The 25,907-nt window shown below is 52.7% G+C and overlaps 1 protein-coding gene across 1 annotated transcript in view; it reads left to right on the plus strand.

The window, feature by feature from the left end:
* Positions 1–1,696: 1,696 nt before the first annotated feature.
* The window catches only part of RAB11FIP3 (RAB11 family interacting protein 3), a 59,109-nt gene continuing 34,898 nt past the window's right edge, over positions 1,697–25,907 (plus strand). The window contains exon 1 of the mRNA XM_042239861.1: positions 1,697–2,651. Within this exon, the coding sequence (XP_042095795.1) occupies positions 2,064–2,651 (588 nt within the window). The 5' untranslated portion in view covers positions 1,697–2,063. The remainder of the gene's footprint in view (positions 2,652–25,907) is intronic.

Here is a 25,907-nt window from a genome sequence, read left to right on the forward strand (position 1 = left end):
CAGATTTTTCAGGAACTGGCACAGCAGCCAGAGAGCTGTTTCCTTGGGGGTGCAGCCCTTGCTTCATTTGGTTTCACCTCCCCCATGTTAACATCCTTATTTAGAAAAGTTGACACATCACTATAACTACCTTTAAAAGCTGTATCTGGCCAAAGGCATCAGTCCAATTTCAGATTCTTCTGAAAACTGGAAATTTTTTTTTTTCTGGCTGTGCTGAGTTCTATTGCAATGCATGGACTCTGCGTTGTTGCATGTAGGCTATCTCCAGCTGTGGTGAGCCGGGGCTACTCTCTAGTTGCGGTGCCTGGGGTTCTCATTGCCTTGGCTTCTCTTGTTTCAGAGCACGGGCTCTAGGGAGGGTCAGAGAAGGCAATGGCAACCCGCTCCAGTACTCCTGCCCGGAAAATCCCATGGACAGAGGAGCCTGGTAGGCTGCAGTCCATGGGGTCGCACCGAGTCGGGCATGACTGAAGTGACTTCGCAGCAGCAGCAGCAGCTAGGAAGGGTGGGCTTCAGGAGCTGTGGCTCCAGGACTCAGTAATTGCGGTTCATGGGCTCCAGAGCACTGGGCTCTGTAGTCGCGGCACAGGGGCTTAGCTGCTCCGTGGCATGAGTGATCTTAGTTCTTGAACCAGGGATTGAACTCGTGTCCCCTGCATTGGCAGGTGGATTTTTAACCACTGGACCGTCAGGGAAGTTCCTGGAGGTGATTTTTTTTTTTTTTTCCTTTGAGTGCAGTATCTTCCTCATGAAAGCACAGAGCTCTTATAAGAAACTGAGAATATAGTTTTTGGGTTGGGGGTATTCCTTCATCCTTCTTTTCCCAATGCCAGCCTCACAAACACTGGGGCCACATGCCTTGGGACTTTATCATGGCAGATGACTCGGTTAACCAACACAGCGCTCCTCACAGTACGCCTGGAAGCAGGCTCAGCCTCCTTTGGTTCTCACCAAAGCTGCTTATGAACACAGCCGGGGCAGTGCGTTCCCCCGCATCTTATTACGGGCTCTAAATGGAGCCTGTAATGCTACATGCACCTTGCCTGGGGCCTGGCAGCTTACTGGCTCCCATCTGCATGTCTCCACTTTTGTCCCTGCTGCAAGGTGCCTGTGTTGCTGTCTGGCTCCCTGTGTCCCCACTGACGACAGTGACATCTAGAGAAACAGATGTCAGTTGTCAAAGACTGCCGCAGCGCTTGGGAGGCCTGGCAGTACACTGGCGACGAGCACTGGGTAGCCTGTGGGGGGGGGGGGGAACACTTGTCACAGATTTTAAAAACGGTCTCAGTGTTTGGCCACGCGTTCCTTCGGTCACTAGGGACGGACCGCGTTTCCAAGGCCCTTCCATACTCAGGCGGGTGTCTCCGCGCAGCAGGAGTCTGCTGGAGGTGCCACGTGCACGTCCCCCGCCCCTTCAGGATCGCGTTCATTGCGTGTTGTGGGGGCGCTTTACGCCGGCAGCACTCAGTCCATCCGCCGCGTGCGTGGGTCGGTGACGTCACGCCCGGGTCCGCATCCTCCAAGCACACCCGCCTCCGGGTCCCCACCCGAGGGTAAGCGACACTGGCCGCCTTGCGGCGCTGGAGTCTGCCTTTATACCTGGCCGGCGAGGGGCGGGGCCAGCCGGCGGCGCGACGTGCTGACGTCAGGCCGGTGAAGGGCGGGGCGAGGACGGCGGCGTGCGCTCCGGTACCTCAGTCGCCTCCTCGGCGTCATCCTCTTCTTTCGCGTCCTCGGGGCTCTTCTCCTCAGGGTCCCCTCCACAGAGTCCTGCGCCTCAGAGTCCCGTCCCGCCCTGCCCCTCGACCTCCCTCGGCCGCCCGCCGCCGCCATGGGCCCGCGCCCGCCGCGCCGCCGGGCCGAGGACAGCTGAGGCGCGGCGCGAAGATGGGCAAGGGTGGAGCAGGGCCCGAGAGCCAGCCGGAGCAGCCCGGGCGCCCCGCGCGCGCCCGCCCGCGCCGCCGCGGGGATGCCCGCGCCCGCCGCCGCGCCCTGAGCGCCTTTGTCTGCCGCCCGCAGCACCACTGGCCTCGGGGGCCCGCGCCGCGGCCGGGGGCGCGCCCATGAAGATGGAGCCGGGCCGGCCGGCCTCCCCCGCGGGCGGCCCGGGCCCCGACCCGGAGCCTGGCGGGCCCGGCGCGCCGTCCGCCCCCGCCCGGAGCCCGGGGCTCGGCCCGCAGGACCCCGCGGCCGGCGTGGATGCCGGGCGATCTCCGGGATGGGAGCGGCGGCCGCAGCGCGCGGGCGGGGACCCCGACCCCGACCCCGACCCCGACTCCGACCCTGACCTGGCCCTGCCGGAGCTCGGCCCGCTCTTCTGGACGATGGAGCCAGAGGGTGACGGCCCCGCGCATAGCGCGTCCGTCCGCGCGCAGGACTTCAGCCGCAGCCATCACCTGAGGGGCGAGGTCGACTTCTTCCCCTCCTTCGCGGCGCCCGAGGTGGGCGATCCGGCCCTGGAGCTGGGTCCCGAGGACCCGAACGGGCCTTCTGACTTTAGCCAGACTCACCCCCTAACGAGCGAGCCTGCGGGGTGTCCGGAGGACAGCCCCCGCCTCCGAGCCGTGTTCGATGCCCTAGACGGGGACGGGGACGGCTTCGTGCGCATCGAGGACTTCGTCCAGTTCGCCACCGTCTACGGAGCGGAGCAGGTAACTCGCCGCGTGAGGGCCGGGCTCGCGCGTTGGTCGTGGAGTGCAGTGGAGGCCATGGGTCCCGCTTCTCTTCTGATTCACCGCTTCTGCCCTCACCTCTAGCTGAATTCGCTGAAGCACGTCTTCCCCCTTTAAAGAGGTTTTATTCTCTGCAGTCAGTTTCTTTCCCTGCCATCCCAAGCCACACAGCTGGATCTTTCCTAAATTGAGGGTAGCTCCTGGCCTGGAGACATGCCCCCTGTCTGCTGCATAGAAGTGCCCCCCGGATGGACAGGTGCCAGCAGGTCTCCCAACTGAGAGCCCAAGATCGGTTTGGCTGAAGTAATTCACTCCTGTCTGCAAAAGCTAGGCTGCACTTGGATGCTTAAGATCATATTAATAATCTATTTTGAGCACAGTTACTTCACCATCTATGGTTGACTTGTATTCTAGGTAGGTTCCTTGTTTGGGAGACAGTGAAGGCTAAAAATGTTCACTTCCTTACCTTCTGTGCCAAGGGAGAGGGATGAACCCTAGAGCACTGCGGTGAATACAGACTCCACAGAACTCCATCAGGTCCACCTCCTGAGGGACAGCTGAGGTGCTGGGCAGGTGAGGGAATGCGCAGGCAGAGGGTCCCGAGCCGCTCCCAGGGCTGCGCTGCTCTGGGAGAAGGTGAGCTTCAAGGTCCAGGCCTTCCCCCATCTCAGCACTTACGAAAGTTCAGGTGGAGACAACAGCGTGGCTGTGTGTGTCCTGCTGTTGACCCAGATAGACACCACGGAGGTGACAGGTGTTCTTTTAAATGCATTGTTCAGTGATGAGACATTCCAAAAGGCTGATGTGCTAGTGTTTGTGTTTAGTTGACTTTTCATACGTGTGAATATTTGTGAAGTGGGCGTTCAGGAACATGTGAGGTACATATGCATGTTTAAGCCAAGAGGTAAAATGGACACCCTGGTATGCAGGGTTCCGCCAGAACATTAAGAACTTCTATACAGGATCTCTGTGCCCCTTGAGTATTCATGGTGTCCATTAAGCAGTCATGTAAAGAACTGGGTCATCCTGCGTCAGGGCTCCTTGTTGGGTTTTCAGTCTGGACGTGTCCGTATGGGTATCCTGAATGTTGACCTCTTGGTCAGTGTGACGCTTGTGTGTAGCTCTGGTTTGAAGACATTGCCCAGGACAGGTCTCCCATCTCTTAGGCTAATGGGCAGAGAGAGAGACGTGTCCATTAGACCCTCTGTAAGTCTAGTGAGAGAGATTAGCCTGGATTGTGATCGCTGGACAGTGTCTTGTATGGTTCGCATGGGTTGTGATCAGTGGTTCAGGGGTTTTGATGCTTTTCTTTGTTGCCCCCCAGCTGGAGAGCACCTTGGGCATCCTCAGTTGTTTTTCACTAGAACGATGTGTCTTCTCTCCAAACATACGCTTCCTCATCATACCCATCAAGCATGTTAGGGAATCGGCACATTTGTTCTTCTTCACCGTACTCTGACTTTGATGCAGTGCTTTATAGCTTATATGAGGTTCATTTGTGTTTTCCCTGGGTCATCAGCTTTTCTCTGAGGTGGTCATACATGGAAGAGATTCATGCCACGGGTGAGAAACTGGAGGCCCATAAAAGCTAAGTGACTTTCCAAGGCCTCACATATTGTCAGTGTTGAAACAGGGACTAAGTCTTCCGCTCATGACATTTAGATGGCTCCCAAGTTCTTAGGTTTGGTGGCTCTAAACTTTAATCCCACAAAGTTTCATCTTATTGACTATCATAAAATCATTTTCATTTGGGAACCACCTTTTGTTATGACATTCTTATTGATCACAGTGGGAAAAACTTTAGGTTGCTATTTGGGGCTGAGTTGTTTCTAAATATTATTCAGAGTAGAACTGAGTCGACATTCTTTGTTCTAGGAGCTCCTGGTGGAATCTTCAGTTTGGGGGTGAATTCAAGATGACTCAGGACTTGGTGGGAGTGGGCTAGTGAGGGAGGTCTGCTGTGGCATCGCCCCCTCCGTCTGCTCCCAGGACTGCTGGGGAAGAAGCAGAGTTGGATGTGATCTGAGTACCGGACTTGGATGGACTTCCTGGGATGGTGGAGGGCAGCTCTTGTTTAGGAGCAGATAATTAACACGTTAGTGAAAGGCTGGTTTTTGTGTGTATGGCAAAGAGTCGGACACGACTGAGCGACTGAACTGAACTGAAGCTTTGCTAGCCTTTATTATGACTCAGACTTCCTTTTCCAAGTCTGGTGTTAGAATACGGCAAAGAGAAGAAATATTCTTTGCTAGTGAAGTATTTTAGAGAAAAGTGAAGAATTCTACCTTGATCAATATTTTTAATTTTTAAAAATGGAAAGTCTTGGACATAGCTAAGAATAGAGAGAAGTCTGGTGAAACCCTCTACCTGCCCCCAAGCCGTCGCTCAGTTTCCGAAGTCCTGGTTCACTTGTAAACTCCCTGTTCTCCACCCCCAGATTGCTTTTGAAGCACATACCTGACATATCATGTCACTCATAAATATTTTCATGTATATCTCTAGAAGATAATTCTTTTTAAAACATTCATAATTTTTTTAAACTGTAGGAACACACAGCAATAAAGACCATAAGTATTTGTACTTTCTACCTTGAGATTTCAAAATACGGAGCGCATGAGACGCTTAGGCTAGTCACGTTACTATCCTTGATGATAGCAACTTGATTATTGTCAAACTGTCAAAGGTAGCACTTGCAGTATCTTTTATGTAATCTGTTGATGAAGGAAGCGTTTTGAATTATTTAAGTGGATTATCTGAATTTTTAATAGAAGTGGTTCCCATTTATAATACAGGTGGCTTTTGCACCCCTCTCTCGTTAGCAGTGTCACGGGGTTTTTGGTTCTCGTTACCTCATCTGGCGATGGATCAGGTGTGGTGTAATATAATACACTGTTGGCCGGAATCGAAAGGAGAGAGAACTACAGCGGCGCTTTCTGGTTGTGTGTTCTTGACCAGGAGTTTATAGTCACATGTGCCCAGGCACTGGTGGTCACGTTGCAAGAGCTTATCTTTAAGGCCTCGAGCATCTCTGAAGATGCCTCGTGGACGTGACCCTTTCATGGTGAAGGACAGATGCTTTTGTAGTTATCACCAACTTATCATAAAGAAACTGTAAAACCAGCTGCACTGTAAAATAAGAGCACTGTGAGAAACGATTGGTTTCTTTCAGTGTTATCTTTCAAAGAAATTCATTACAATAGTAAAGGTTATTTTCACAGGATAGCACTCAAACTTGGGCATTTAAGCAGTCTGGGGTCCTTTCCAGAGAGCCCCGCACGCGGGAGCAGGCGCGCGCTTCAGTGGCCTGGTGGGCCCTGCCTGTGCTCCTCAGCGAGGAGGCTGCCGGAGGCGGTGGCCGCGCGGGCGTCGCCCGCTGCTCCATCCTCTGCAGCCTCCGCCGGTGGGCGCTCGCCGCTCCCTGAGGACGTCTGGCACACCTTTCAGTTGTTCCACTGTCCTTTCCAGTCCTGGGCTCGGATTTGCGTGTGTGTGAGAGTGAGCGTGTGTGCATGAGCAGGTGCACGTGGGAGCTGAGGGTGTGTGTGTATCTGGCTCTGTGTGTTGGAGGAATTGCTAAAAAGCAGATGATGTTCCTTTCTGTGCTTGGATAACAGGCAATTTCGTTAGGGTCTTAAAATTTTTTATGTTATAAAAGTAACACAGGCTTATTGTTTCTAAAAACTGGAAAATACAAAGTGATGTAAAATCCAAACCAAAAAATGACCAATCCCACTAGCCTGAGAAAAACACCATTAGCGTTTTAGTGCATTTCCTGCCAGACTGTTTTGTGTGCACACATGCACACACGTAATTGTATAGAAGTACACAACTGAGATCCTGTTGGGGAGAAGCTAAATTATTTTTTATAGATGTTCATTATTTACAAATATGAAACTAAATAAGACCAATAAGCAAAATATAAAAATAGGAATCACCTATAATCCCACCATCCAGAGATAACTCCTTAAGTATTTAATATATAATCAAAATATATGTAATGATGCTTCATTGTCCAAAAATGGTATATTCCATGTCTGTTGTTCCGAACCTGCCTTTTGACCTGGTTTTTAAAATTGAAGATCTCAGATATATACGTTTGGCCTCAGTATGGGGGGTGGGGTGGGATTGGATCCAGGACTCCCCCATGTGGATATCAAAATCCACAGATGCTTCTAGTCCCTTGTATATAATGATGTGGTATTTGCATATAACCTATACACATCCTCCCATATACTTTGTTATTTTTTTGTTTTATAATTTTTTATTGAAGTATAGTTGACTTGCAGTGTTCTTTTTGTTAGTTTTTTGTTTGTTTTTTAATTTTTTTCCTCCCAGGTACTTTAAATCCTCTCTGTTTTACTTATAACATTTAATTCAGGGTAAATGCTGCATAAATAGTTGTAAATACAATGTGAATGCTATGTAAATAGTTGATGCTGCTGCTAAGTCGCTTCAGTTGTGTCCGACTCTGTGCGACCCCATAGTTGATGGCAGGTGGCAAATCCATGTTTTGCTTTTTGGAAGTTTCTGGATTTCTTTTCCCCCGCTCACGGTTTTTGATCCTCAGTTGGTTGAACCCGTGGCTGTGGAACACACTGATACGGAGGGCCAGCTATGCTTTAATGGAAGCTTAACTTGTCCCCAGGAGATTCAGAATCATGTGTGGCGTTTTCCCAGTGCGGGCTCTTATATGTAGGAAGAGTTAAATTCCATGTGGACTACACTGATCAGGTTGTAAAGGGCACCAGGTTACGGGTTGCTTCCTTTTCAAACATTTATTTTGTTTGAATTCTGGATACAGGGTCCAAACATTAATTGAAATATCAGACAGAAGATTTGGATACCCACTGAAGACTGTTAGGTGGCCCTTAGAAGTACTTTTATGATAACTGCAAAGTCTCCACAGCCTAGGTTATCACCTTCTGATATAAATGAATAGTCGTATATAAATTGATTGTATGTATACTGTGATTTTAACTGTAAAAGTTGTCCATGAGAAAACAGTCTTTAAGGAAATATTAAAAATTATTTTTTCATTGTGTGAGTGTGTGTTGGGAAGTGGGGTGGTTTTATTTGAAGTATTGGCCAACTTTTCTTTTGTTACTTATTTCAGTTATTTTGAAAAGTAGTGCCTGTACCCATACCATAAATTTCAAACAGTGTAGAAAAGAATCTATTAAAGAAATTCATTCTCATATTTAGAAATAAAAATGTAAGTAAACCCTAAAGACAAAATATTTGCCTGTTTACTTTGACTCCGTCAAGATTTTAGATCTATAAACAAAATACATCTAAACAAACTCAGATTTTCTAGTAAGCTTAAAAACTTTGTGAGACATTGAACATGTTCAGTTGCTTATTGAAGATGCATTGTTAATTTTTGCTGATATTTGGAGAAATACATATTAGAACACGCCTATGATCTTGAAGATTGGCACTGAGCTTACATCAACATGTGATGTGAGTAACCAGGAACTTCCTGGGAAAAGAACTGCACTGATTGCATTGTTAGTTTGGAAGTTTTTGAGACTAGTCGACCCCATATACATGGATTGGTTCCGTGTCATGGTTAGGGAGGAAAAGAAATTTCTTCAGCAGGTACAGTTTTGTTTCTTTGTCTAAATGTTTAATAACTTGGCTTTGAAAAGTTGGTACTAATATTACTCTGGTTTCAATCTCGAGGTGGCGTATTTTTCTCTGTTTCAAACCCAGCTCTAACGATAAGCCAGTGTCCTGTTTGTGCCCATCGGTCACCTGTCCTGGCTGCAGCAGGCCTGGAGTAGCCTGCTTCCTGCAGGGACATATTGTGGGCAAGGTGTCCTGGATGGATGCTCTAAATACGCGACAGACCCGAGGGCCAGTGGCTTTTTAGTGATACTAGCTGTAAACACAGGAAGCACTGTCGCTCTGCGTTATTTTAAGCCCTTTTGCACACTGTATGTTGATCACTTGGGATTTCTAAAATTGCAGATATTTTTTAGCTCTTTTCTTGAAATCTCAGCAATTTTTCTAATGGCCCATGTCTTCAGAAGGATTTAAGGATATACAACTCTTGTCATTCTAGTTTGTTAAATGATCTACTTTGCTTTTTCTTCTGTTAGATAATTTTTTTAAAAACGTGGACAAAAAGGTTTAGAGTCTTCAGTCCCCACAAGTAAATAAATAGTTCTGTTGTAGCCAGAGCGCGCTTGCCCATTCATGTCCCTGTTCTGAGCGAGGGCTCCACAGTGTGGGGAACTCACCAGTGATGTTGCTGTCAGGGGCTTTCATGATTCATTGTTCTTTTTTATTTCACGCACTTTATTCTGACTTTTCTTTAAACAAGTTTAACCAGGTTAAAACCGAAGACTCCAGTTACGAATGATGTGGTGGCACCTGTTGGCTGAGCCTGTTCGCAGTGGTTTATTTGTTGGGACCAGAGGCATTGCTCAGAACTGTAAAGTCGTTTACTGCTGTAAATCACTGGGTCAGTAAGCAGAAAGTGGCTTAGTACCTGCAGTACCTACGGTATTTTTCTCACTGTCACTAGAAATCCAGGGACGTTTATAAATCTTGTTTAGATTAAGCTTCCTGCCAGTGAACTGATTAATCATATATAGTTTATTTTAAAAATTTTATGATTTATTGAAATTGAAAAACATTTATTGAAGTATAGTTGATTTACAGTGTTATATTAATTTATTGTGTACAGCAAGATGACTCAGGATATACACATATACACATATGTGTACATACACACGTGTGTGTGTGTGCGCGTGCGCGCTCAGTCGCTCAGTTGTGTCTGACTCTTTGCAACTCCATGGACTGCAGCCTACCAGGCTCCTGTGTCCATGGAGTTTTCCAGGAAAGAATACTAGAGTGGGTTGCCATTTCCTCCTCCAGGAGATCTTCTGACCCGGGGACTGAACCCCCATCTCCTGCATTAGCAGGCAGATTCTTTACGTAGAGCCGCCTGGGAAGCCATCCATACATGCACACACAGAATCCTGCACATATGTTCTTTTGTATGTTTTTTTCCATTATAGTTTGTTACAGGATATTGAATATAGTTCCCCTGTGTTATAAATATGACCTTGTTTATATATTTATAAAGTGAAATGTAATTTTAGTTTAATTCATAGATTGCTTGAGCCGCAATAAAAGGAAGACTCTACACTGATGAGAGAGATTAGCATTTCCTTTGAAAGCCTACTAAAGTACCTGTAAATCCTTCAGCCAGTTCGGGTATTTTTCTCACTTGACAAATGGAAGAGATGCCGGAGCTGTGAGTTGCAGGAGAGACCTGAGCTGAGGGTGGCTGGGCTCCTGGCTCTGGCCGAGCTGATGGCTGGCTCTGCCAGGCCCCTGGTGGACCCCTGGCCACACCCATGCAGAAGTGCAGTCTTTGTTTGGGAGAAGCAGGAGGAGGCCCAGCTGGCCCAGGGCACCCCTCTGCCCGCAGTGTTCTGGAGTAGAAGCTCTCAATAAGATATCGAGACTCTTGGGACTTCCCTGGGGTCCAGTGGTTAAGACTTTGCCTTCCATTGCAGGGGCTGTGGGTTCCATCCCTGGCTGAGGAGCCACATGCCGCATTCTTCTGGGCCAGGAAACCAAAGCGTAAGACAGAAACAGTGTTGGAGCACATCTTGAGCACATCTTGTGAGGCCCTCAGAAAGCAGGCAACCTCTAGTAAAGCTGTGGGGGTGCAGGGTGGCCCAGTCCTCATGTGGGGAGCTAAGTAGTGTCCGTGTGCACACTTGTCCTGCACGGCACAGTCCCACTTCCTGTCATTTACCCCGAGCTTGTGCCTCGGGGTACAGATGGCAAACCACCAGATGCACAGGGCGGTTCGTCACAGCGCTGTCTGTGATGTGAAATGGAAACAGCCGAGACGTCCGTCCAGGATGAGTGAGCCAAGGTGCATCCCCTTAGCAGAGAACTGCGCGACTGCAGAAATAAAAGAGGGAGGTTCCTGTGAGCTGCCAGAGTTGTTTCTCAGATACGTTAAGTGAAAACAAGTACAAATTCATACGCATAATATGGGGCTTCCCTGGGGGCTCAGTGGTGAAGAATCCCCCTGCCAGTGCAGAAGATGTGTGTTCGACCCCTGACCTGGAAGATCCCACGTGCTGAGGAGCAGCTAAGCCTGTGCGCTGCAACTCCGAGCCTGCGCTCCAGGGCCCGGGAGCCCTCGTGCTCCGCAGCAAGAGAAGCCACCGCAGTGAGAAGCCCTCAGGTTTTTAAGGAATATGTATGTATTTGCTTCTCTTTGCAGAAAGAAACCTAGAAAGGATAGACTAGAAACTAATTAACTTATCTAAGTAGGTGGGGGCAGGGGGTGAGGGATCTGGGTGGGACCGAAACTTATCTGAGTATGCCTTTTTATATAATTCTGACTTTCTGAGTCATATAAATAAATATTCTACATCTGGAAAAAATACAACAGCATTGATAGAAAAAAACAATTGAATTTAAATGGAAATAAATGAACCTAGAAGTATCAGTATATTGAGTCATTATTAATAACATAACCACATAGGAAAGCGTAATTCCAGTCACACACAGTAGTACTCTGTATTCCTTTAGTGGGATGTAGTCAGAAGAAAAGAAAGAATGACGGGAAACGCACTACAAATTAGGTTAGTTGTTGACAGGTTGGGGTAGTTCTGAACTGACTCTGGCCATGTTTTAGGGTGGAGCAAGTGAGCACCTGTCCTGGTGTTGGGAACCAGGGTTTTCTGGGAGAAAGGAGGTGAAATGTGGTGGGAAAGAGGTGGGGAAGGACTGATGTCTGGGGATCCAGATTGGAGGGATCAGTGTGAATGCATGGTGAACACACGCTCCTGAGAGGACCTGGGGCAGTGACACCCCAGGAGGACTGAGCATGTCTGCTCCCTAGATCCTGGCTGCCAAACACCATTTTTCACTAAAGGGATCTAGGATCCTTGGAGAAGTATTCCAGACTCTGGGCAGGGGAAATTCAGTGTGAGGCTGGATTATCTTGTACCAGACACCAAGGAAGTGATCAAAAATTGATGGGGACGTGTCAGAAAAAGAGCAGCCTGAATGGCTTCCTAATGGACAGATCTGGGCATTTTGAGCACAGAAAAGAATGACAATAATGGATACAGTGAATCTAGGGAGTCCACGGCACAGTGAGCGGAAGTCAGAGCGGTGCTCCAGAGGGGTGCGTGGGCCTGCTTATGGACACCTGCCAGTTCCAGTAGTCTGGAAGATTAGACATTCACCAGGGGAATAGCCGATTCAGGCAAGATCATCAGTGGTTGTCAGAAAGCATCGTGTGAGCGATTGGCTGGTGGCGGGAGGGTAAATCCTCACACAGACTGAAGTGTCTGCAGAGACGACTGCTCACAGAGGGGAGAAAGTTCTTTACCCTAGAGGAGTCCGGCCCCTCCGCCTTGAACAGACAGTCAAACTCAGACCCGCTTAGACTGTGTGCCCCTCCGTGGGACCAGTGAGAGGGACAGCATTCTTGCCAAAAATGTTTGAATTGAGTCAGGTAATGAGCATCAGACCCATAGTCTAGGGCATCTACGTGACAGCTGCTTGTGCTGCAGCCAGTCGTGTCCGACTCTATGACCCCATGACCTGTAGCCCAGCAGGCTCCTCTGTCTGCATGATTCTCCAACCAAGAGTACTGGAGTGGGTGGTCATTCCCTTCCCCGGGGGATCTTTCCGCCCCAAGGACTGAACCCATGTCTCTCGTGTTTCCTGCACCTCTGAGCCACCAGGGAAGCCCACAGGACAGCTGCCTGAGCCCTTCAAGTGTCCATGTTCTAGACAAGGTGTCCTAAACAGGGAGAACCGTGTTGGAGAAGACTAAGGGATCATGACCATAAATCCTGTCGTTGACTGCATGCTGGAGTAAAAGAAAATGAAAACACCAAGGCCATTATTGGGACGATTGGGAAAGTTTTGAGTGTAGATGTAACACTTGCTAGTAACAGTGTTCAATTCCTTGGGGTCATAATAGTGTTGAATTGTGGGAGAGAAGGGTCCCTGTTGCCAGGAGGTACAGGCGGAAATGATCAGGCGGGTATCTGGATGTCTGGGGCCGACTCTCAGTGGTGCCACCGGAAGAGCACAGGTGTGTAGAAAGAGCAACCGTGAGAAGACGCCAATCACTGCTGACCCTGGGGAGGGGGGTGCAGGTGTTACTTGAACTTTTTCAATGAGCTCGGCGTATTGCAAACTAAAAACGAAAAATCCAGTATGGGAAGTTCGTTGATGATAACCTGCACTTCGTCTTGTGGGAAAGTTAGATTGTGTGGCTTTCACCAATTCTTAAGCAACAAAAAGAAACAAAAAACTCCTGAATTCCCAAACAAGTGGAAGCAACATTATACCTGCGCAGACAGGTTTTCCTTCTTACTGACTCTACCCCCATGCTGTCATTTGGGGTATCAGGTGACACCTCTCTTTGACACAGTGGTTGAAATGGGAAATTAAGGGACTTCCCTGGGGTTCTGCACGCCCAGGGCAGGGAACCCTGATTCAATCCCTGTTTGGGGAGCTAAGATCTTATCTCTTCCACCTGAGAGTTTGAATGCCAGGACTAAAAGATTATGCATGGGGCAGCAAAGGCCTGACGCAGCCAGGTAAATTAAAAGAAAGAAATGGGAAACTAAAATTCCTTTTAAACTAGGAATAGCTGTATGATAAAACCGCATATATATGCACGTGTGTGTTCAGTAATTCAGTCATGTCCGACTCTTTGCAACCCGATGGACTACGGCCTTCGAGGCTCCCGTCTATAGAGTCCTCCAGGCAAGAATACTGGAGTGGCTTGCTATTTCCTCTTCCAGGGGATCTTCCTGATCCAGGTACTGAACTGCATCCCCTGCGCTGGCAGGCAGGGTCTCACCGCGGCACCACCTGGGAAGCCCCGTGTATACAGTTGGCTGTGCTGGGTCTTCGCTGCAGCCCGCGGGGGCGCCTTCTGCTGGTGTATGGGCGGGGCACGGCTGTAGAGCCCGCGGGCTTCAGTTGTTGCAACCCGCAGGCTTAGTTGCCCGATCAGGGATCAGACCCACGTCCCCAACACTGGAAGGCGGATTCTTAGCCACTGGAGCACCAGGGAAGTCCCCCATATTCTTATTTATCAAGAGATTCCACTCCCCAAAGGGACGCGAACATCTCGTTCACCCACAGGTTCCCCCCGAGAGAGCCCCTTCCGCTCTCTAGCGACAGTGCTGCAGCGGGGTCAACCTGTGTTTGAACACCTGTGTGGAAGGAGCTTAGAAATGCTCAGGGACCCAAAAATAACTTCTTGTTTTGGGGTAGTTTTACGTATTTTCTGCTTTGTGTTTTGATGGAAATGGCTGGGTGCTGCTGTGGAGCCTGTGTGTACACACGACGGAAGCTGTGCGAGGCAGTCCTGAGGCTCGTTCACCGTGGGCTTAGGTGTCAACACAGTGCAGCGACATGGACTTGTGTGGCGCTGGTCTAAGCCACAGAGCTGCCTGTTCTCATTGCTGGAAGCCTTGAAAGGTGGTATAGTGTTTGTGGTGACCCGTGTGTGTGTGTGTGTGCGCTGTTGACGCCTTAGACCACTGATGCATCCCGTGTGTGTGTGTGTCTGTGTGTGTGTGTGTGTGTGTGTGTGTGTGTGTGTGTGTGTAGGCTGCTGACGCCTTAGACCACTGGTGCATCAGTTGTCTCAGCCCCTGTGGTGTTCAGTGTCAGTCAGTACCAAAGAGCCTTTGTTTGTGCGGCTTATTTCTATTGGTCTTTGCTGTGTTAGAAACTGAACCTAAAAAAAAAACCAAAAAAACAAACCTGTGTCTTTTTATTAATTCATTGAAAAATAATCCATTACATGTTTGCATTACTGACATATTTTGGAAAAAAGACTGCTTTCTAAAATAGTGAGAGAGTGGCATTGTTTAACATTGTGGCAAGTCTCCTAAATGTCTGGCTTGATTGGAGAGAGCTGGTTTCTTTAATATCCGCTTCTGTGAGCCGTCTGTCGTGTCATGTAGCTGCTGGAAAACTCCGCGGCCCATTTCAGAGAAGGTATGAGGGGTGAAGGGAAGGGACGTCCCAGAGTGTTGAGACTGCCTCCCTTCTCAGACCTGGGGTCCCGCGGCCTCTGGGCCGCTGGCTGAGAACAGCTGTCTCACCTGCGCTCCTGAAGTGGCTGTGTTGTGGCCTGATGGCCAGGTTTACATGCCCAGAGTCACCGGTAGGTCCCGAGGACCTGGGCTGCTGGGCCCCCGGCGTCTGCTCGGTCTGGTCTGAGCCCTCCCTGCACCCGTTCCTGGCAGTGCTGCCGGGCTCGGCCCTGGGGTCATGTTTGCAGAGCCACCTCCTGGGGGTTCTGAAAATACTTGCCTCCCTTTAAAGACCACCCCACCCCAGGCGTATCTTAATCTCCCTCTTTTCCTCCCTGCTGGGTTTATCCTGACACTGGCTTTCCCCGTGTCTACTTGGGGTGCACTGGGGAGGCTTCGGGGCTGCCCTCTGCCCTCGCTGCTCCATCTGGTAGGAGAGCCCAGAGGCAGGATGCCGGCCGAGAGGTCCGTCCACGTGGCCGGCTCCTCCTGACACGTCCCCGCTGCCTTCAGTGCAGCTTGCTGTGTGTGTCTGGTCCTTACTTTAATTCCATCTTTCCGTTGGGCGTTTTGTGCCGCTGTGGTTTCCAAAGGCTGATAGTGTGTCCCGCACTCTCCTACCCCCACCCCCCGCCCCGCACCCGGCTCCTCACCGTTCACTCTACGGTGGTGGTTCCCCATTCCAGGTTCTTTTCATTGACATCTCCTTGCGGGAGTTGCACCCACACGTTTCCCCTCGGTCTGCGCCACTCTTGTCAGTGCAGTTAGCCGCAGCCTTCCTGAGCGGCCATCTGGCTCTGTCTAACTTGACTGCAGGCCTTTGCCACGGCTGGCCCGATGGAGAGCCGTGGCCGCACCTCCCTCTGACGCAGCTCTCTGCTCTTCCTGGGGTTAGTGGTCACGCTGCGCTTCCCTTTGCTGTTTTCCTGCACGCCTGTCGGCTGTCCCTTCTAGCTTGTCTGCTTGGACCTCATTGTCTGCTCACCCCTTGGGGCTCTGTGGGGCTCACCTCCCACCTCCGGGAGCACCTGTGGCCGCGTCTCCCGAGTTAGCGCCCGGGCCTGGGCTCCCCAGGCAGACTCTGAGCCAGGCCTTGCTTCCGGGAATGGTGTGCGGTGCTGGGTCGCCCGGCACCTGCTCCACTCCGCTCCTTGGCGTGTCTGTGTCTTCCACTGTGAGCCCCTGCTTGCTAGCCCCTGCTTGCTGGCCCCTGCGCATCTTGCCGAGCCCCGGGGCCTCGCTTCTGGAGCCCGAGTTCCCTGGGCCTCAGGAGTGGGGAGAGGAGCTCCTGCACTCCTGTTTAACTCCGCTTAGCCCCCCTCTCTCCTCCATGCACCTGGCAGGACGGCTCAGGCGCCGGCCTTTCTGTCTGCTCCGCTGCCGTCTGGTGACCAGGGCGGAGTGGGGTGTGCGGCTACCTGCGGGAAGTCTGGGTTCGCAGGTGATTTGGTTTAGCCTTTCTCACCTGTGTCTCGTGTGTGTGGGAAAGTTTTCATGTGTTGACAAAGTCCACAAACATGAACTTGGGTTGTTGGCAGCTTAGAAGATTCCACTGTGTTGCTGTGCTGTGGTGAGTGACGTTGGGAGAGAAGCCGCCGCACCCCCAGCCACACAGGTCACTTTGCGTGCACCCGACTGCTGAAGGAGACCGAGTTTTGTGCTGGCAAAGCGGAGGCTACTGCCTTGCGCTCGGAGTCGCAGCCATTTGAGGAGGTTCACCCGGGCTTGCTGTGTATTCCAGGGCTCTGCCGCAGGGTCCAGAGCAGGTCCCGAAGGGAGGAGCAGACAGTCCCTGGCTGTGCTTCCGGAAACGCCTCCCTGTTTATCCAGGACATTCCCGTGGCCGATTGTGGCCAGCGGGAGTCATCCACGAGATCTCAGGAAAGCAGCAGGGTTGAGGCTCCTGGGGGCGGAGATGTGAATGGGGGCGTGGAGGCCGGAGGCTGGGGCCTGGCGAGACACCCTGCCTGTTCCAGGCCTCTGTCCAGGGGAGGGTCTGGCGTTGCCTGGTCCACAGGTGCTGTGCGCAGTGGCTAGGTCAGGTGTGGTCCTGACCCCGGGCAGGGAGGGCGTCTGCTCTGCAGCTGCGGTGCACGGGCTTCTCGCCGCAGGGGCTGCAGCAGTGGCAGCGCACCGGGCCAGTTGCTCCGCGGCATGTGGGACTGTCCCAGATCAGGGATCGAGCGTGCATCTCCTGCATCGCCAGGCGCACTCTTTACCGCCTGAGCCCCCAGGGAAGCCCCGGTTTATTCTTGCTGTTCTTTTCTTCTTTTGAGGTGACCTTTGTCATGAGGTGAAGGGTCGAGAGGGGAGCGTTCCTGAGAGGGGAGCGTTCCTGAGAGGGGAGCATTCCCGGTGGAGCCCAGCCCGGGGAGAGGCCCGCACGGGAGGATGGGGGGCGCTTGAGGGGATGCGGAGGCATGACTGTGAGGGGGACTGGGCCGGGACTCGAGGGGCTGCGGCCACCTTGAGCTGCCTCTAGTGCAGGCGTGGGGGTCGGGGGGGAGGGTGCCAGGGAGTTTACGTGAGCAGGGTCGGGAATGAGACTGGCGTGTCCAGAAGGTGGTTGGGGGTACAGAGGACAAGGGTGGATGGAGAGGCCCCAGGGGGCCAGGCCGTGGGCCCCCCGGTGCTCGAGGAGTGGAGTGGAGCAGGGGAGGCGGGGGCGAGAAGAGGCCACCGGGGGCAGAGATGTGCCCGCCTCCACTGAAGGGTACGGCCGTGTCCGTGGGTGTCAGGCCGGGCTGTAGGGGAGGTCTGGGGGGTCAGCAGGTAGAAGCCCGTCCCAGAGCCCGGCTCCAGGAATGAGTCCGGGGCGTCACCTCGTGGGAGCAGCCCTGGCAGGTGACCCTCTGCAGTGTCCCAAGCCCCGGCTTGTCTGTGCTGCTGGCTGGCCGTGCCCCCATCCCTCCGCCGTCCCCCCGGGCCCACCGGCCCCCGCCCCTCTGTTGGCCAGTGTGCTTGCCCAGGCCGGGTCAGAGTGACGGGTGCTCAGGGAGGTGCTGAGGGGCACCCAGTTTGAATTAAAGCGGTTCCCCCCCAGGAGTCTTTGTCGCTCTTTTTTCTTGTGGAGGCCCCACTGTCCGCCGAGGAGCCGCGGCCGCCCGCGCTTTGCAGGAGTGCCTGGCCCTCCCGGCCAGCCCTGCTTTCCCGGGATAGCGCCCAGGCAGTCGGGAGGAGACCCCTCGCTGGGCCATCGGGGAGCAGCCGAGGCTGAAGCGGGGGGAGCACAGGGCTGTGCTTCTGGCTGCTTCTGCGGGGCTGGAGGGACCCCCTGGGCTCCGCCACTGCCTCTCAGGCTGGGGCAGGGGCTGCCCCCTCCGCCCTCCTTCACCCCTCTCCTTTTTCCACTCGTTTGCGGTTGTGTTTCATTCCAGCTTGAATTAAAGCTGGAATGAAGCTGAGTGGGTTGGTCTACTTTACTAAAATCCAGGACTGACTTTTTGCTGTAGCAGACAAAAGGCCCTTTTATGAGAAAGTCTGTCCTTATCACCGTTGATTCACTGGCTGGTGAGGAGAGAAGAGCCACAGTCGCCAGACATGTTCCTCTTGGTGATTTTATTTTTAAAAACTGCCTTCAAGGAGCCTGCCTTCTGAGGAGTTTTGCAAGAAGGACTGCTTCGTGGGGCTTAATCCCCATTTGGAGGAACATTTGGCTTTCTCTTTTGCGCTGAGAACTTTCTCATGGGAGGCGTCTTCGCATTTGTGACCCGTGAAGCAAGAACCTGTTCTCAGGTTGGTATTGCCCTTAAAGCAGTAGTGAGATAATGTTCATTTACATAAATGAAAACATGCAAATAAAGGAGAAAACAAAAATCCCATCTGGCGTTGTGAATCATTTCAACCTTCCAGGCTTTAAACCGTCGTTTCTGTAAGAGAGAGAAATGTTAATAGAACCAGAGTCACAATTAACTTACAATCGCAAGTCAGTCTGTTTCCTCGGACTCTCAGTGTCAGTAGGCTTGCTTCTGACGTGGTTTTCGTGCCTGCTTTTCGATCATGTGATTGAATGTCCTAAACTTATTCGATCAATCCTGTCTTTGGTATTTTAGGTTTTCGTTTTCCTGCTGTTAAAAGCTTTCTCCTAGCTGAATCTTCCCATGCAGTCTTTGTTGTGTCTCTGAGTTTAAAGTCTTAAGAATGGAATTGCTGGGGAAATGTGCATGTAGCTTAAACTGTTTTTTAGATTTTTTTTTTTTTACAGTATCTTCTAAACAAGCATCACCAATCTGATGTAGGAACAGTGGTGTGTCAGTGTATTTTTACCCTAGGAGTATATCTGACCTGATGTTTCTCTTACCGAAAGTGTTAGTGACAGAAGTGTCTTTCGAGTGTGTGTCCTCTGTGTCATAGTGAGGGCTGGCCGGCCTCTATTTCCTGTCCTGTGATGTGGGCGCCTGTGGAGCTGTAAAACGTTATGAGTTTACGTCTGTAGAGTTCTTTTGTTTTGCAGTATTAGCCCTTCTTAACTTGTTTCAGATGGACCCAGCAGTCTGTATGTTTAAGGGATAAATACTGTCTTTGTTTTGGTTTAGCATTCTGTGTTTAAAGAGCAAAGTGCCGAAGATGAAGACAGAGGTGAACGGGATGATAGCGGACAGAATGAGAGCCTGAAGAACTTCATTTTGTGCTGACTCAGTCGAATGATCTCTTGATAATTAGAAAAAAACAACTGTGACAACCATGGCCATTAGGCCAGTTCTCCAGTTAGCTGTTCTCAGGTCCAAGACTTAATGGCCAGCAGTTTAGAGCTCCTGGAGTTTTCCAGTCCTCTCAAGACTTCTCTTCGGTCATGTCACAGTCTAGGCGTCACTTTTAGGTTTAAACAAATCTCAAAACAGAACAGAACTACTGAAACCCAACCGCAGCCTCCGTGGGCATGGCTGTTCCTGGGCTGGTCTGGGGCTGGGGAGTGCGTGCTGGAGGCCTTGTCCCCGTCCGGTGCTGGCCCAGAGGCCCGAGTCCCCACGACCGTCGGCCCCTGTGCTGGGTTTCTTGCAGGGAAACAGTTCTGCCAGGAGACCCGAGGGCCCCAGAGCAGAGCCTGGCTTCTCGACACTTGTCCACTTCCTCCCAGCGGTGCACCATCCTGGGCTGGGTACAGGCTCCATGGTGGATGGGCAGCCTGGTCCATAGGACGAGGGCACCTGGAAACCTCTCCAGGAACGTGTTCTCCTGGAGGAGTTGGGGGCTCAGGTAGAAACCCCCAGTGTGCGGCAGGGGCAGGGTGCAGTGTGGGGAGAGGAGAAATTTACTAGCAAATCGTATTGTTTCTGCTACAGATGTGCAGACCTGCATGCGTGTTACGTCGCTTTAGTCGTGTCCGACCCTTTGTGACCCTGTGGACTGTAACCTGCCAGGCTCCTTTGTCCATGGGATTCTCCAAGCAAGAATACTGGAGCGGGTTGCCATGCCCTCCTCCTGGATCTTCCTGACCCAGAGAGCGAACTCATGTCTCTTTAAGTCTCCTGCACTGGCATTAGGTTCTTTACCATTCAGCCACCTGGGAGCCCTCCTGTCGTGTGGGTCCTGTCACAGCTGGAGACTTGTGAGAGCGTCCTGTCGCTGCCCTCCTGAAGGTGGAGGAGCGGGAGCAGGAAATGCCTGTGGAAAGTGACGGCTCTGAGAAGCCGCGGTTCCCAGGTCAGTGTGGGCGCAGCCACAGAATCTGCCCCGCTGCACTGGTTCCGGTTCCGCGGCTCGGTGATCCTGTGTTACCTGAGCCGCCCTACGCAGCCTGAAGTGCCGCGCGGCTTCTGCTCCCACGGGTCCTCACCCGGGCTGGAGGCCAGGGCTGCTCCCCCTCTTCTTCCTTCCAGGCTGCACTTGCTGACGAGCCCCCTTCAGCTCTAGCCTGGTCACCTCCTAGGCCTGGGCGCGTGCCGGGATGTCAGACGGACGCCTCAGACTCATGCCACCGCGGTGTCCCCAGCTCAGTAACAGTCCCCACCATCCAGTGACTCGGGCTGGAACCTCTCTCTCTCACCTGACGTCTGGTCCACCGTGCACCTGACTGGCTCTGTGGTCAGGACGCATCCAGCGTCCCGCCAGGTCTCCAGCTCAGCTGTGGCTCTGCCGGGACTGTGGGGGCGCAGCCTCGACACCCCCTTCCACAGCCAGAGCCTGCAGGCGGCCAGACGGCACTGTCCCAGCAAATGCTGCGGCCGCCGTGCTCAGAGCGCTCCTGGGTGCTGGCCTCCTTCCTGGCACGAGCCCCTCACTCACCCTGGCCATCCCTGAGCGCCCCAAGGCGCTCTGTGAGCTGGCTTGACCCCGCGGGCCCCGTGGCCTCCGCCTGGGCTCTGCCCAGCCATGCCCTGGGACTTAGCGTCCTCCGCCATGCTCGTTCACCTGGTGGGCACAGTCCAGTTCCTGGTGGCTCTGGGGCTGAGATCCCCGGCTGTTGGCAGGTAGTTGGCAGTCAGTGGCCTTGGGTCCCAGCGGCCACCCTCAGGTCCAGCCACGTGGCCCTCACCACTCAGCAGCTTCCTTCCTGTGGCCCAGCTGCCTGTGACAGGGAACGCACTGGCCTGTCGCATCGCATTCCCAAGCCCTCTCAGGACCCTGTCCCCACAGCGTCTGGTCCTAGAGCCGGGTCTTTGCCCGGGGCACCTGTGGTCAGGCCCCCCAGTGAGCCACTCTGGCTTGTCGGCTCTTTAGTGACCATTTTTATGTATAAATGGGTGGTCAGGGATTCAGAGACCAAGAACAGAAAAGCAGAAGGTGCCTGAAGGGAACAGGGTCAGTGCAAAGAGCAGAAGAAAACTTGGGGAATGACACTAGTTATATTGTCAGATTAAATAAGGTATCGCATTCAGAGAACTGGAACACACCCTCCGAAGTTAAAAATGGAATAAAAGTGTTTTTTTAATAAGTTAGAAGCGAAGATCAAGTCAAGAATACATGGCAGAAGGTTCTTTAAAAGGCAAAGAGACTAGGAGATGAAAGGTGAGGGGAGAGGGAAGGGTCTGCGGGACTGACTGGTGTTGTTAGACCTGAGGAACCAGGCTGGGCACACGGACTGCCTCCAGGTGGCAGGCTCTTCCTGTGAGTGGAAAGTGTCTCTAGCCAGCGCGGTGCATCCTGTCAGACAGCAGGAGGTGAGAACAGCCTCCAAAGTGTTAGGGCAGGCAGGCTCCTGAGGGTGCAGGGCGGGAGCTCCGGGCACACCGCACACCCTGCTCGCACCGCCCTGAGGTGAGGGGTGCTGAGACAGAGGGCGCGGGCGAGGGGACCCGAGGAGACCCAAGGTGCTGGCGGGGCTGGGGATCTGACGTAGCAGTAGGTGTGCAGATGCTGGAGGCAGGGGACCCAGGAGACTGCCAAGTGGGGGGGAGATTAGGTACGGAAGGCAGTGGGGCCATTTAAACGCCTCTGTCCACCGAGAAATATCGACATTGTCCGGGATGTGAATGCTGCAGAGGGCCTGGCTAGACTTGGGGTGGGGCCGGCGGGTGTGGAATTCCCATTTTTTAGCCACAGGAGGCCGAAATGCAGCCTGCAAACCTGACAACCCAGGAGGTGCCACCAGGAGTGCATTAGTTTCACATGAAGGCAGTGACCCCCAGAATAAACTATCGGGAGGAGAAGAACAGAGACAGGGGCTTCTGGACAGAGCAGGGTCGGCGGGCGGGCAGGAGGCAGGTCTGTCCTGCCCACCACACAGCCCTGTGACTGCCAGGCTGTGTGCCTGCGCACGCCTGCGCCTGGTAACTGTTGCTGCTTTCCCGCCTTAGGCTTGGCCTGGGTTAGGGGTCCAGAGGTGTCCTGTAAGGAATGACGCCTCCCCTCTGATTTGTGCAGAGAGCTGCCGGTTAGGCCAGAGGGCATGCTGCCGTCACATGGCCGGGAGCAGGGCCTGGTCATCCCTGGTCAGAGGAGAGCCAAGTGGGGGACCCTTTGGTAGCCTCTTGGGGGGTCCACAGCACCGCTCCTGGGGGCTGACACGCAGGGTTGAGTGGGAGGCCTTTGTTTCCAGCGGCGCCCCCTCTTCACCCTGATTAACGGGGTGCATGAGAGGAGCAGATGTATCCTCTGCTACTCCTGTAAATGGTTATATCTTTTCAGCACGTTTGCAAAAAGCTCGACTGTTTTCCCGAGTATTCTCACATGCATTTTAATATTTTATTGTCTTTAAAATTACACAGAGACAGCTCTATGGATATACTAGAAACCACTGAATTGTACCCTTTAAGTTGGTGAATTGTGTGTCTGTAAAGCTGTTAACAGATATAATGTGGTCAGGACGGCTGCGTCCCATGAAGCGGCTGGAGGCACCCCTGCCCCGGAGCCCGGCCTCCCTGACCCCTGCCTCCTACACCAGGAAGATCTTCTTGGTGTTGAGCTGGGCGGACAGCGAGCTCTCAGAGCCTCGGTGATGACAGCTGCAGGGGCAGCAGCTTCTGAGGCCCCGTCCTGGAGTGTGTCGGGAGGAGCTGCCGGTGGATGGTTTCAGCTGGGCGCTGAGTGGCCACCCCGCGTCCACGGCGGCCACGACTGGCGACACTGCAGCGTCCGCGTCTATGCGAAGACGCCTCTCGAGGGCGTGAGGAATGACCTTTCTACCTGAGACCGGCACCATGCTTCCCTTCCAGAATTTTCTAAGCCCTCCCCCTTAAAGCCGGGGTGGTTAGTTGGTTCATAAGAGGTGATCTAGGGTCACCCCTCCAGCTGCAGAGGCAGGTGGCCTCCCGGTGCAGGGATGGCGCAACTTGGGCGGCCCAGAGGCGTTCTGGGCTCGGGGGAGAGCCTCTGTGTGCACGCAGCTGCTCCGGAGATGCCCCTGGAGAGACGGTCATTCTCAGTGGGTGGACGTCTGGGCTGTCTCCACGGGCCATCGCCCATCAGGCGTCTGTAACCCTTCATGTACATCTGTTCTCATTTCTCTTGAGCATACCTAGAAGTGAAATGGCTGGATGGTGTGTAGGAGTTAGGCTGACCTGAGGAATCTCCAGAGTTTTCCAAACTGGCCGTGAAATCTTCCAGCCGCAGTGGCATTCCTCCACACCCTGCAGACACTTGGTGTGCGTGTGCAGCCGCCTTATGGTCTAGCCATTCAGACACACGTGGACCTCGTTGCAGTGGGATTTACATCCCCTAACGGTCTTGAGACCTGAATCGACTGAAACTTGTTTATGTCTTGATAAAAATGTTCCATGTGTACTTGGAAGGATTCTGCTTCTGCAGGCTGGAGTGTTGTCAGTGTTAGTTTAGGTTGAGCTGCTTCGGGTAAGACGGCTATTCTGTCAGTGTTACGATTCGGGACAGCAGTAACCAGAGGGGCAGGAGAGAGGGTGGGGCTTCCCGGTGCTTCTGTGGCTGGAGGGAGCAGTGAGTGGGGAAGATGACCTGGTGCCCTCTCCTGAGATTCTGTCTGCACAGGGCTTCCCAGGCGGCATGTGGTAAAGAGCCCACCTGCCAATTCAGGAGACGAGAGACTCGGGTCCAATCCCTGAGTGGAGAAGATCCCTTGGAGGCAGGCACAGCAATTCACAGGCACAGCACTCCAGTATTCTTGGAGAATCCCACGGACAGTGGGGCTTGGTGGGCTACAGTCCACGGGGTCGCACAGAGTTGGACGTGACTGAAGGGACTTAGCACGCACTCATGTCTGCACAGCTGTAGCAGAAGCAGTGTGATCTGCCAGTAAATTTCTCACGTTAGAAGAACCTTGTGGGAGCCAGTCTGTCTGCCTACAGCTGGTTGCAAAGCAGGGTTCTCTTGTGGCTGCTTCTATGGCTTCCCATGCCGTCTGCCCGGGGAGGTGCTGGCTGGCTTGGACGGGCTGTGTGTCGCTGGGCTTGGTTTCCTGTCTCTTCTGTGCAGAAAGGGCAGGTTCTTAATTTCCAGGCCTGTTTTTGTTTTTTTCCCTTGAAACCTCCAAATGGAGTACTTTGGCCTTGGAGAATTGGAACCATCCCCTAAATCATCAGCCCCGTGGATGTTGATTTATCCTCCAGATTTTGCAGAAAAATAAAGTGGACTTCAGGAAATGCCTGCTTCAACTCAACAGGAGCTATTCTAACATGGTAACTAATTAACAATTTGTTTTAAAAGCACTGGTTAATATTTCCTAAGGAAAATCTTGGTACTTTGTGTCCAGTTTTCATTGTTGAAATTCTTAGGAATCCTAAAGACAGATTGGCAGGAGTGGATTTCAGGCCCCCAGCAAGGCGCTCCCCAGACATCAAGGCCTGAGTGAGGTACTGAGTGGGGACTCAGACTCTGTGGTTTCAGGAAGTCACCTGCTGAGTGGACTTCCAAGCCACCGTTTTAGGGACACGTGGGCCCTGTGGTGGAGGGACAGCAGGGGATCCTCGGCTGCAGCTCAGTTGGCTCGAGGTGGTCCCTGCCCTGCAGGTCAACAGCGGGGAGAAGGCCGAACGTGGCAGTGTCCCCCGCCTGCCCTGCGCAGAGCGGTGTTTGTGGTGGCGTGGGCGGGTGGATTCAGCACACCGGATGCCCTCCCGGCCTGCACCCTCCCCGAGGTGCACCCGTGTGGTCCGAGGTCCACTCTCTCCCTGGCTGACCAACTCCGCCTTCCCACCCTCTCGTCCCCCATCTTTCCTCTCTCTTTCTTGCTCGTCTTCTTTTCTTTCTTATTTTCATTTGGGAGCGTTCAGTAGAGAGAGCTGTGTGGGGCCTCCCTGGTGCCCGCGCCCCTGCCCCCACCCCAGGTGTAACCTCACATGTGCCTTAGCCTCAGAATAGTGCAGTAAGTGTATAGCAAAAAGCAGTGCACTTGGGGAAATTACGGAAATACCACTGTCTTACCTGTGAAGATTAACCACCATTCCTTAACATCATCAAGTATTCAGTCAGTATTCAGTGTCCTGGATCAGTCGATATTCAAGTTTCTGACTATTTTTAAACGAGAGTAAAATTCTTTAAAATTTGAGGTCAGATGCGAGAAGTGCCCGCGTGGTCGGTGTGCCTCCTGAGCCTCAGAGTGAGTCTCCTCTTGAAGGCAGCGGGTCCTCTGTTTGTCGGGGCCCCTGGGTTGGGTTTTGCTCATCACCCCCTGTAGTATTGGCATGTGTGGCTTTGATCATGGTTGTTCAGACACTCGGAGAAGGCAGTGGCACCCCACTCCAGTACTCTTGCCTGGAAAGTCCATGGACGGAGGAGCCTGGTGGGCTGCAGTCCATGGGATCGCACAGAGTCGGACACGACTGAGCAACTT

Source organism: Ovis aries, chromosome 24, assembly GCF_016772045.2.
Source record: "Ovis aries strain OAR_USU_Benz2616 breed Rambouillet chromosome 24, ARS-UI_Ramb_v3.0, whole genome shotgun sequence".
NCBI classification, from domain to species: Eukaryota; Metazoa; Chordata; class Mammalia; order Artiodactyla; family Bovidae; genus Ovis; species Ovis aries.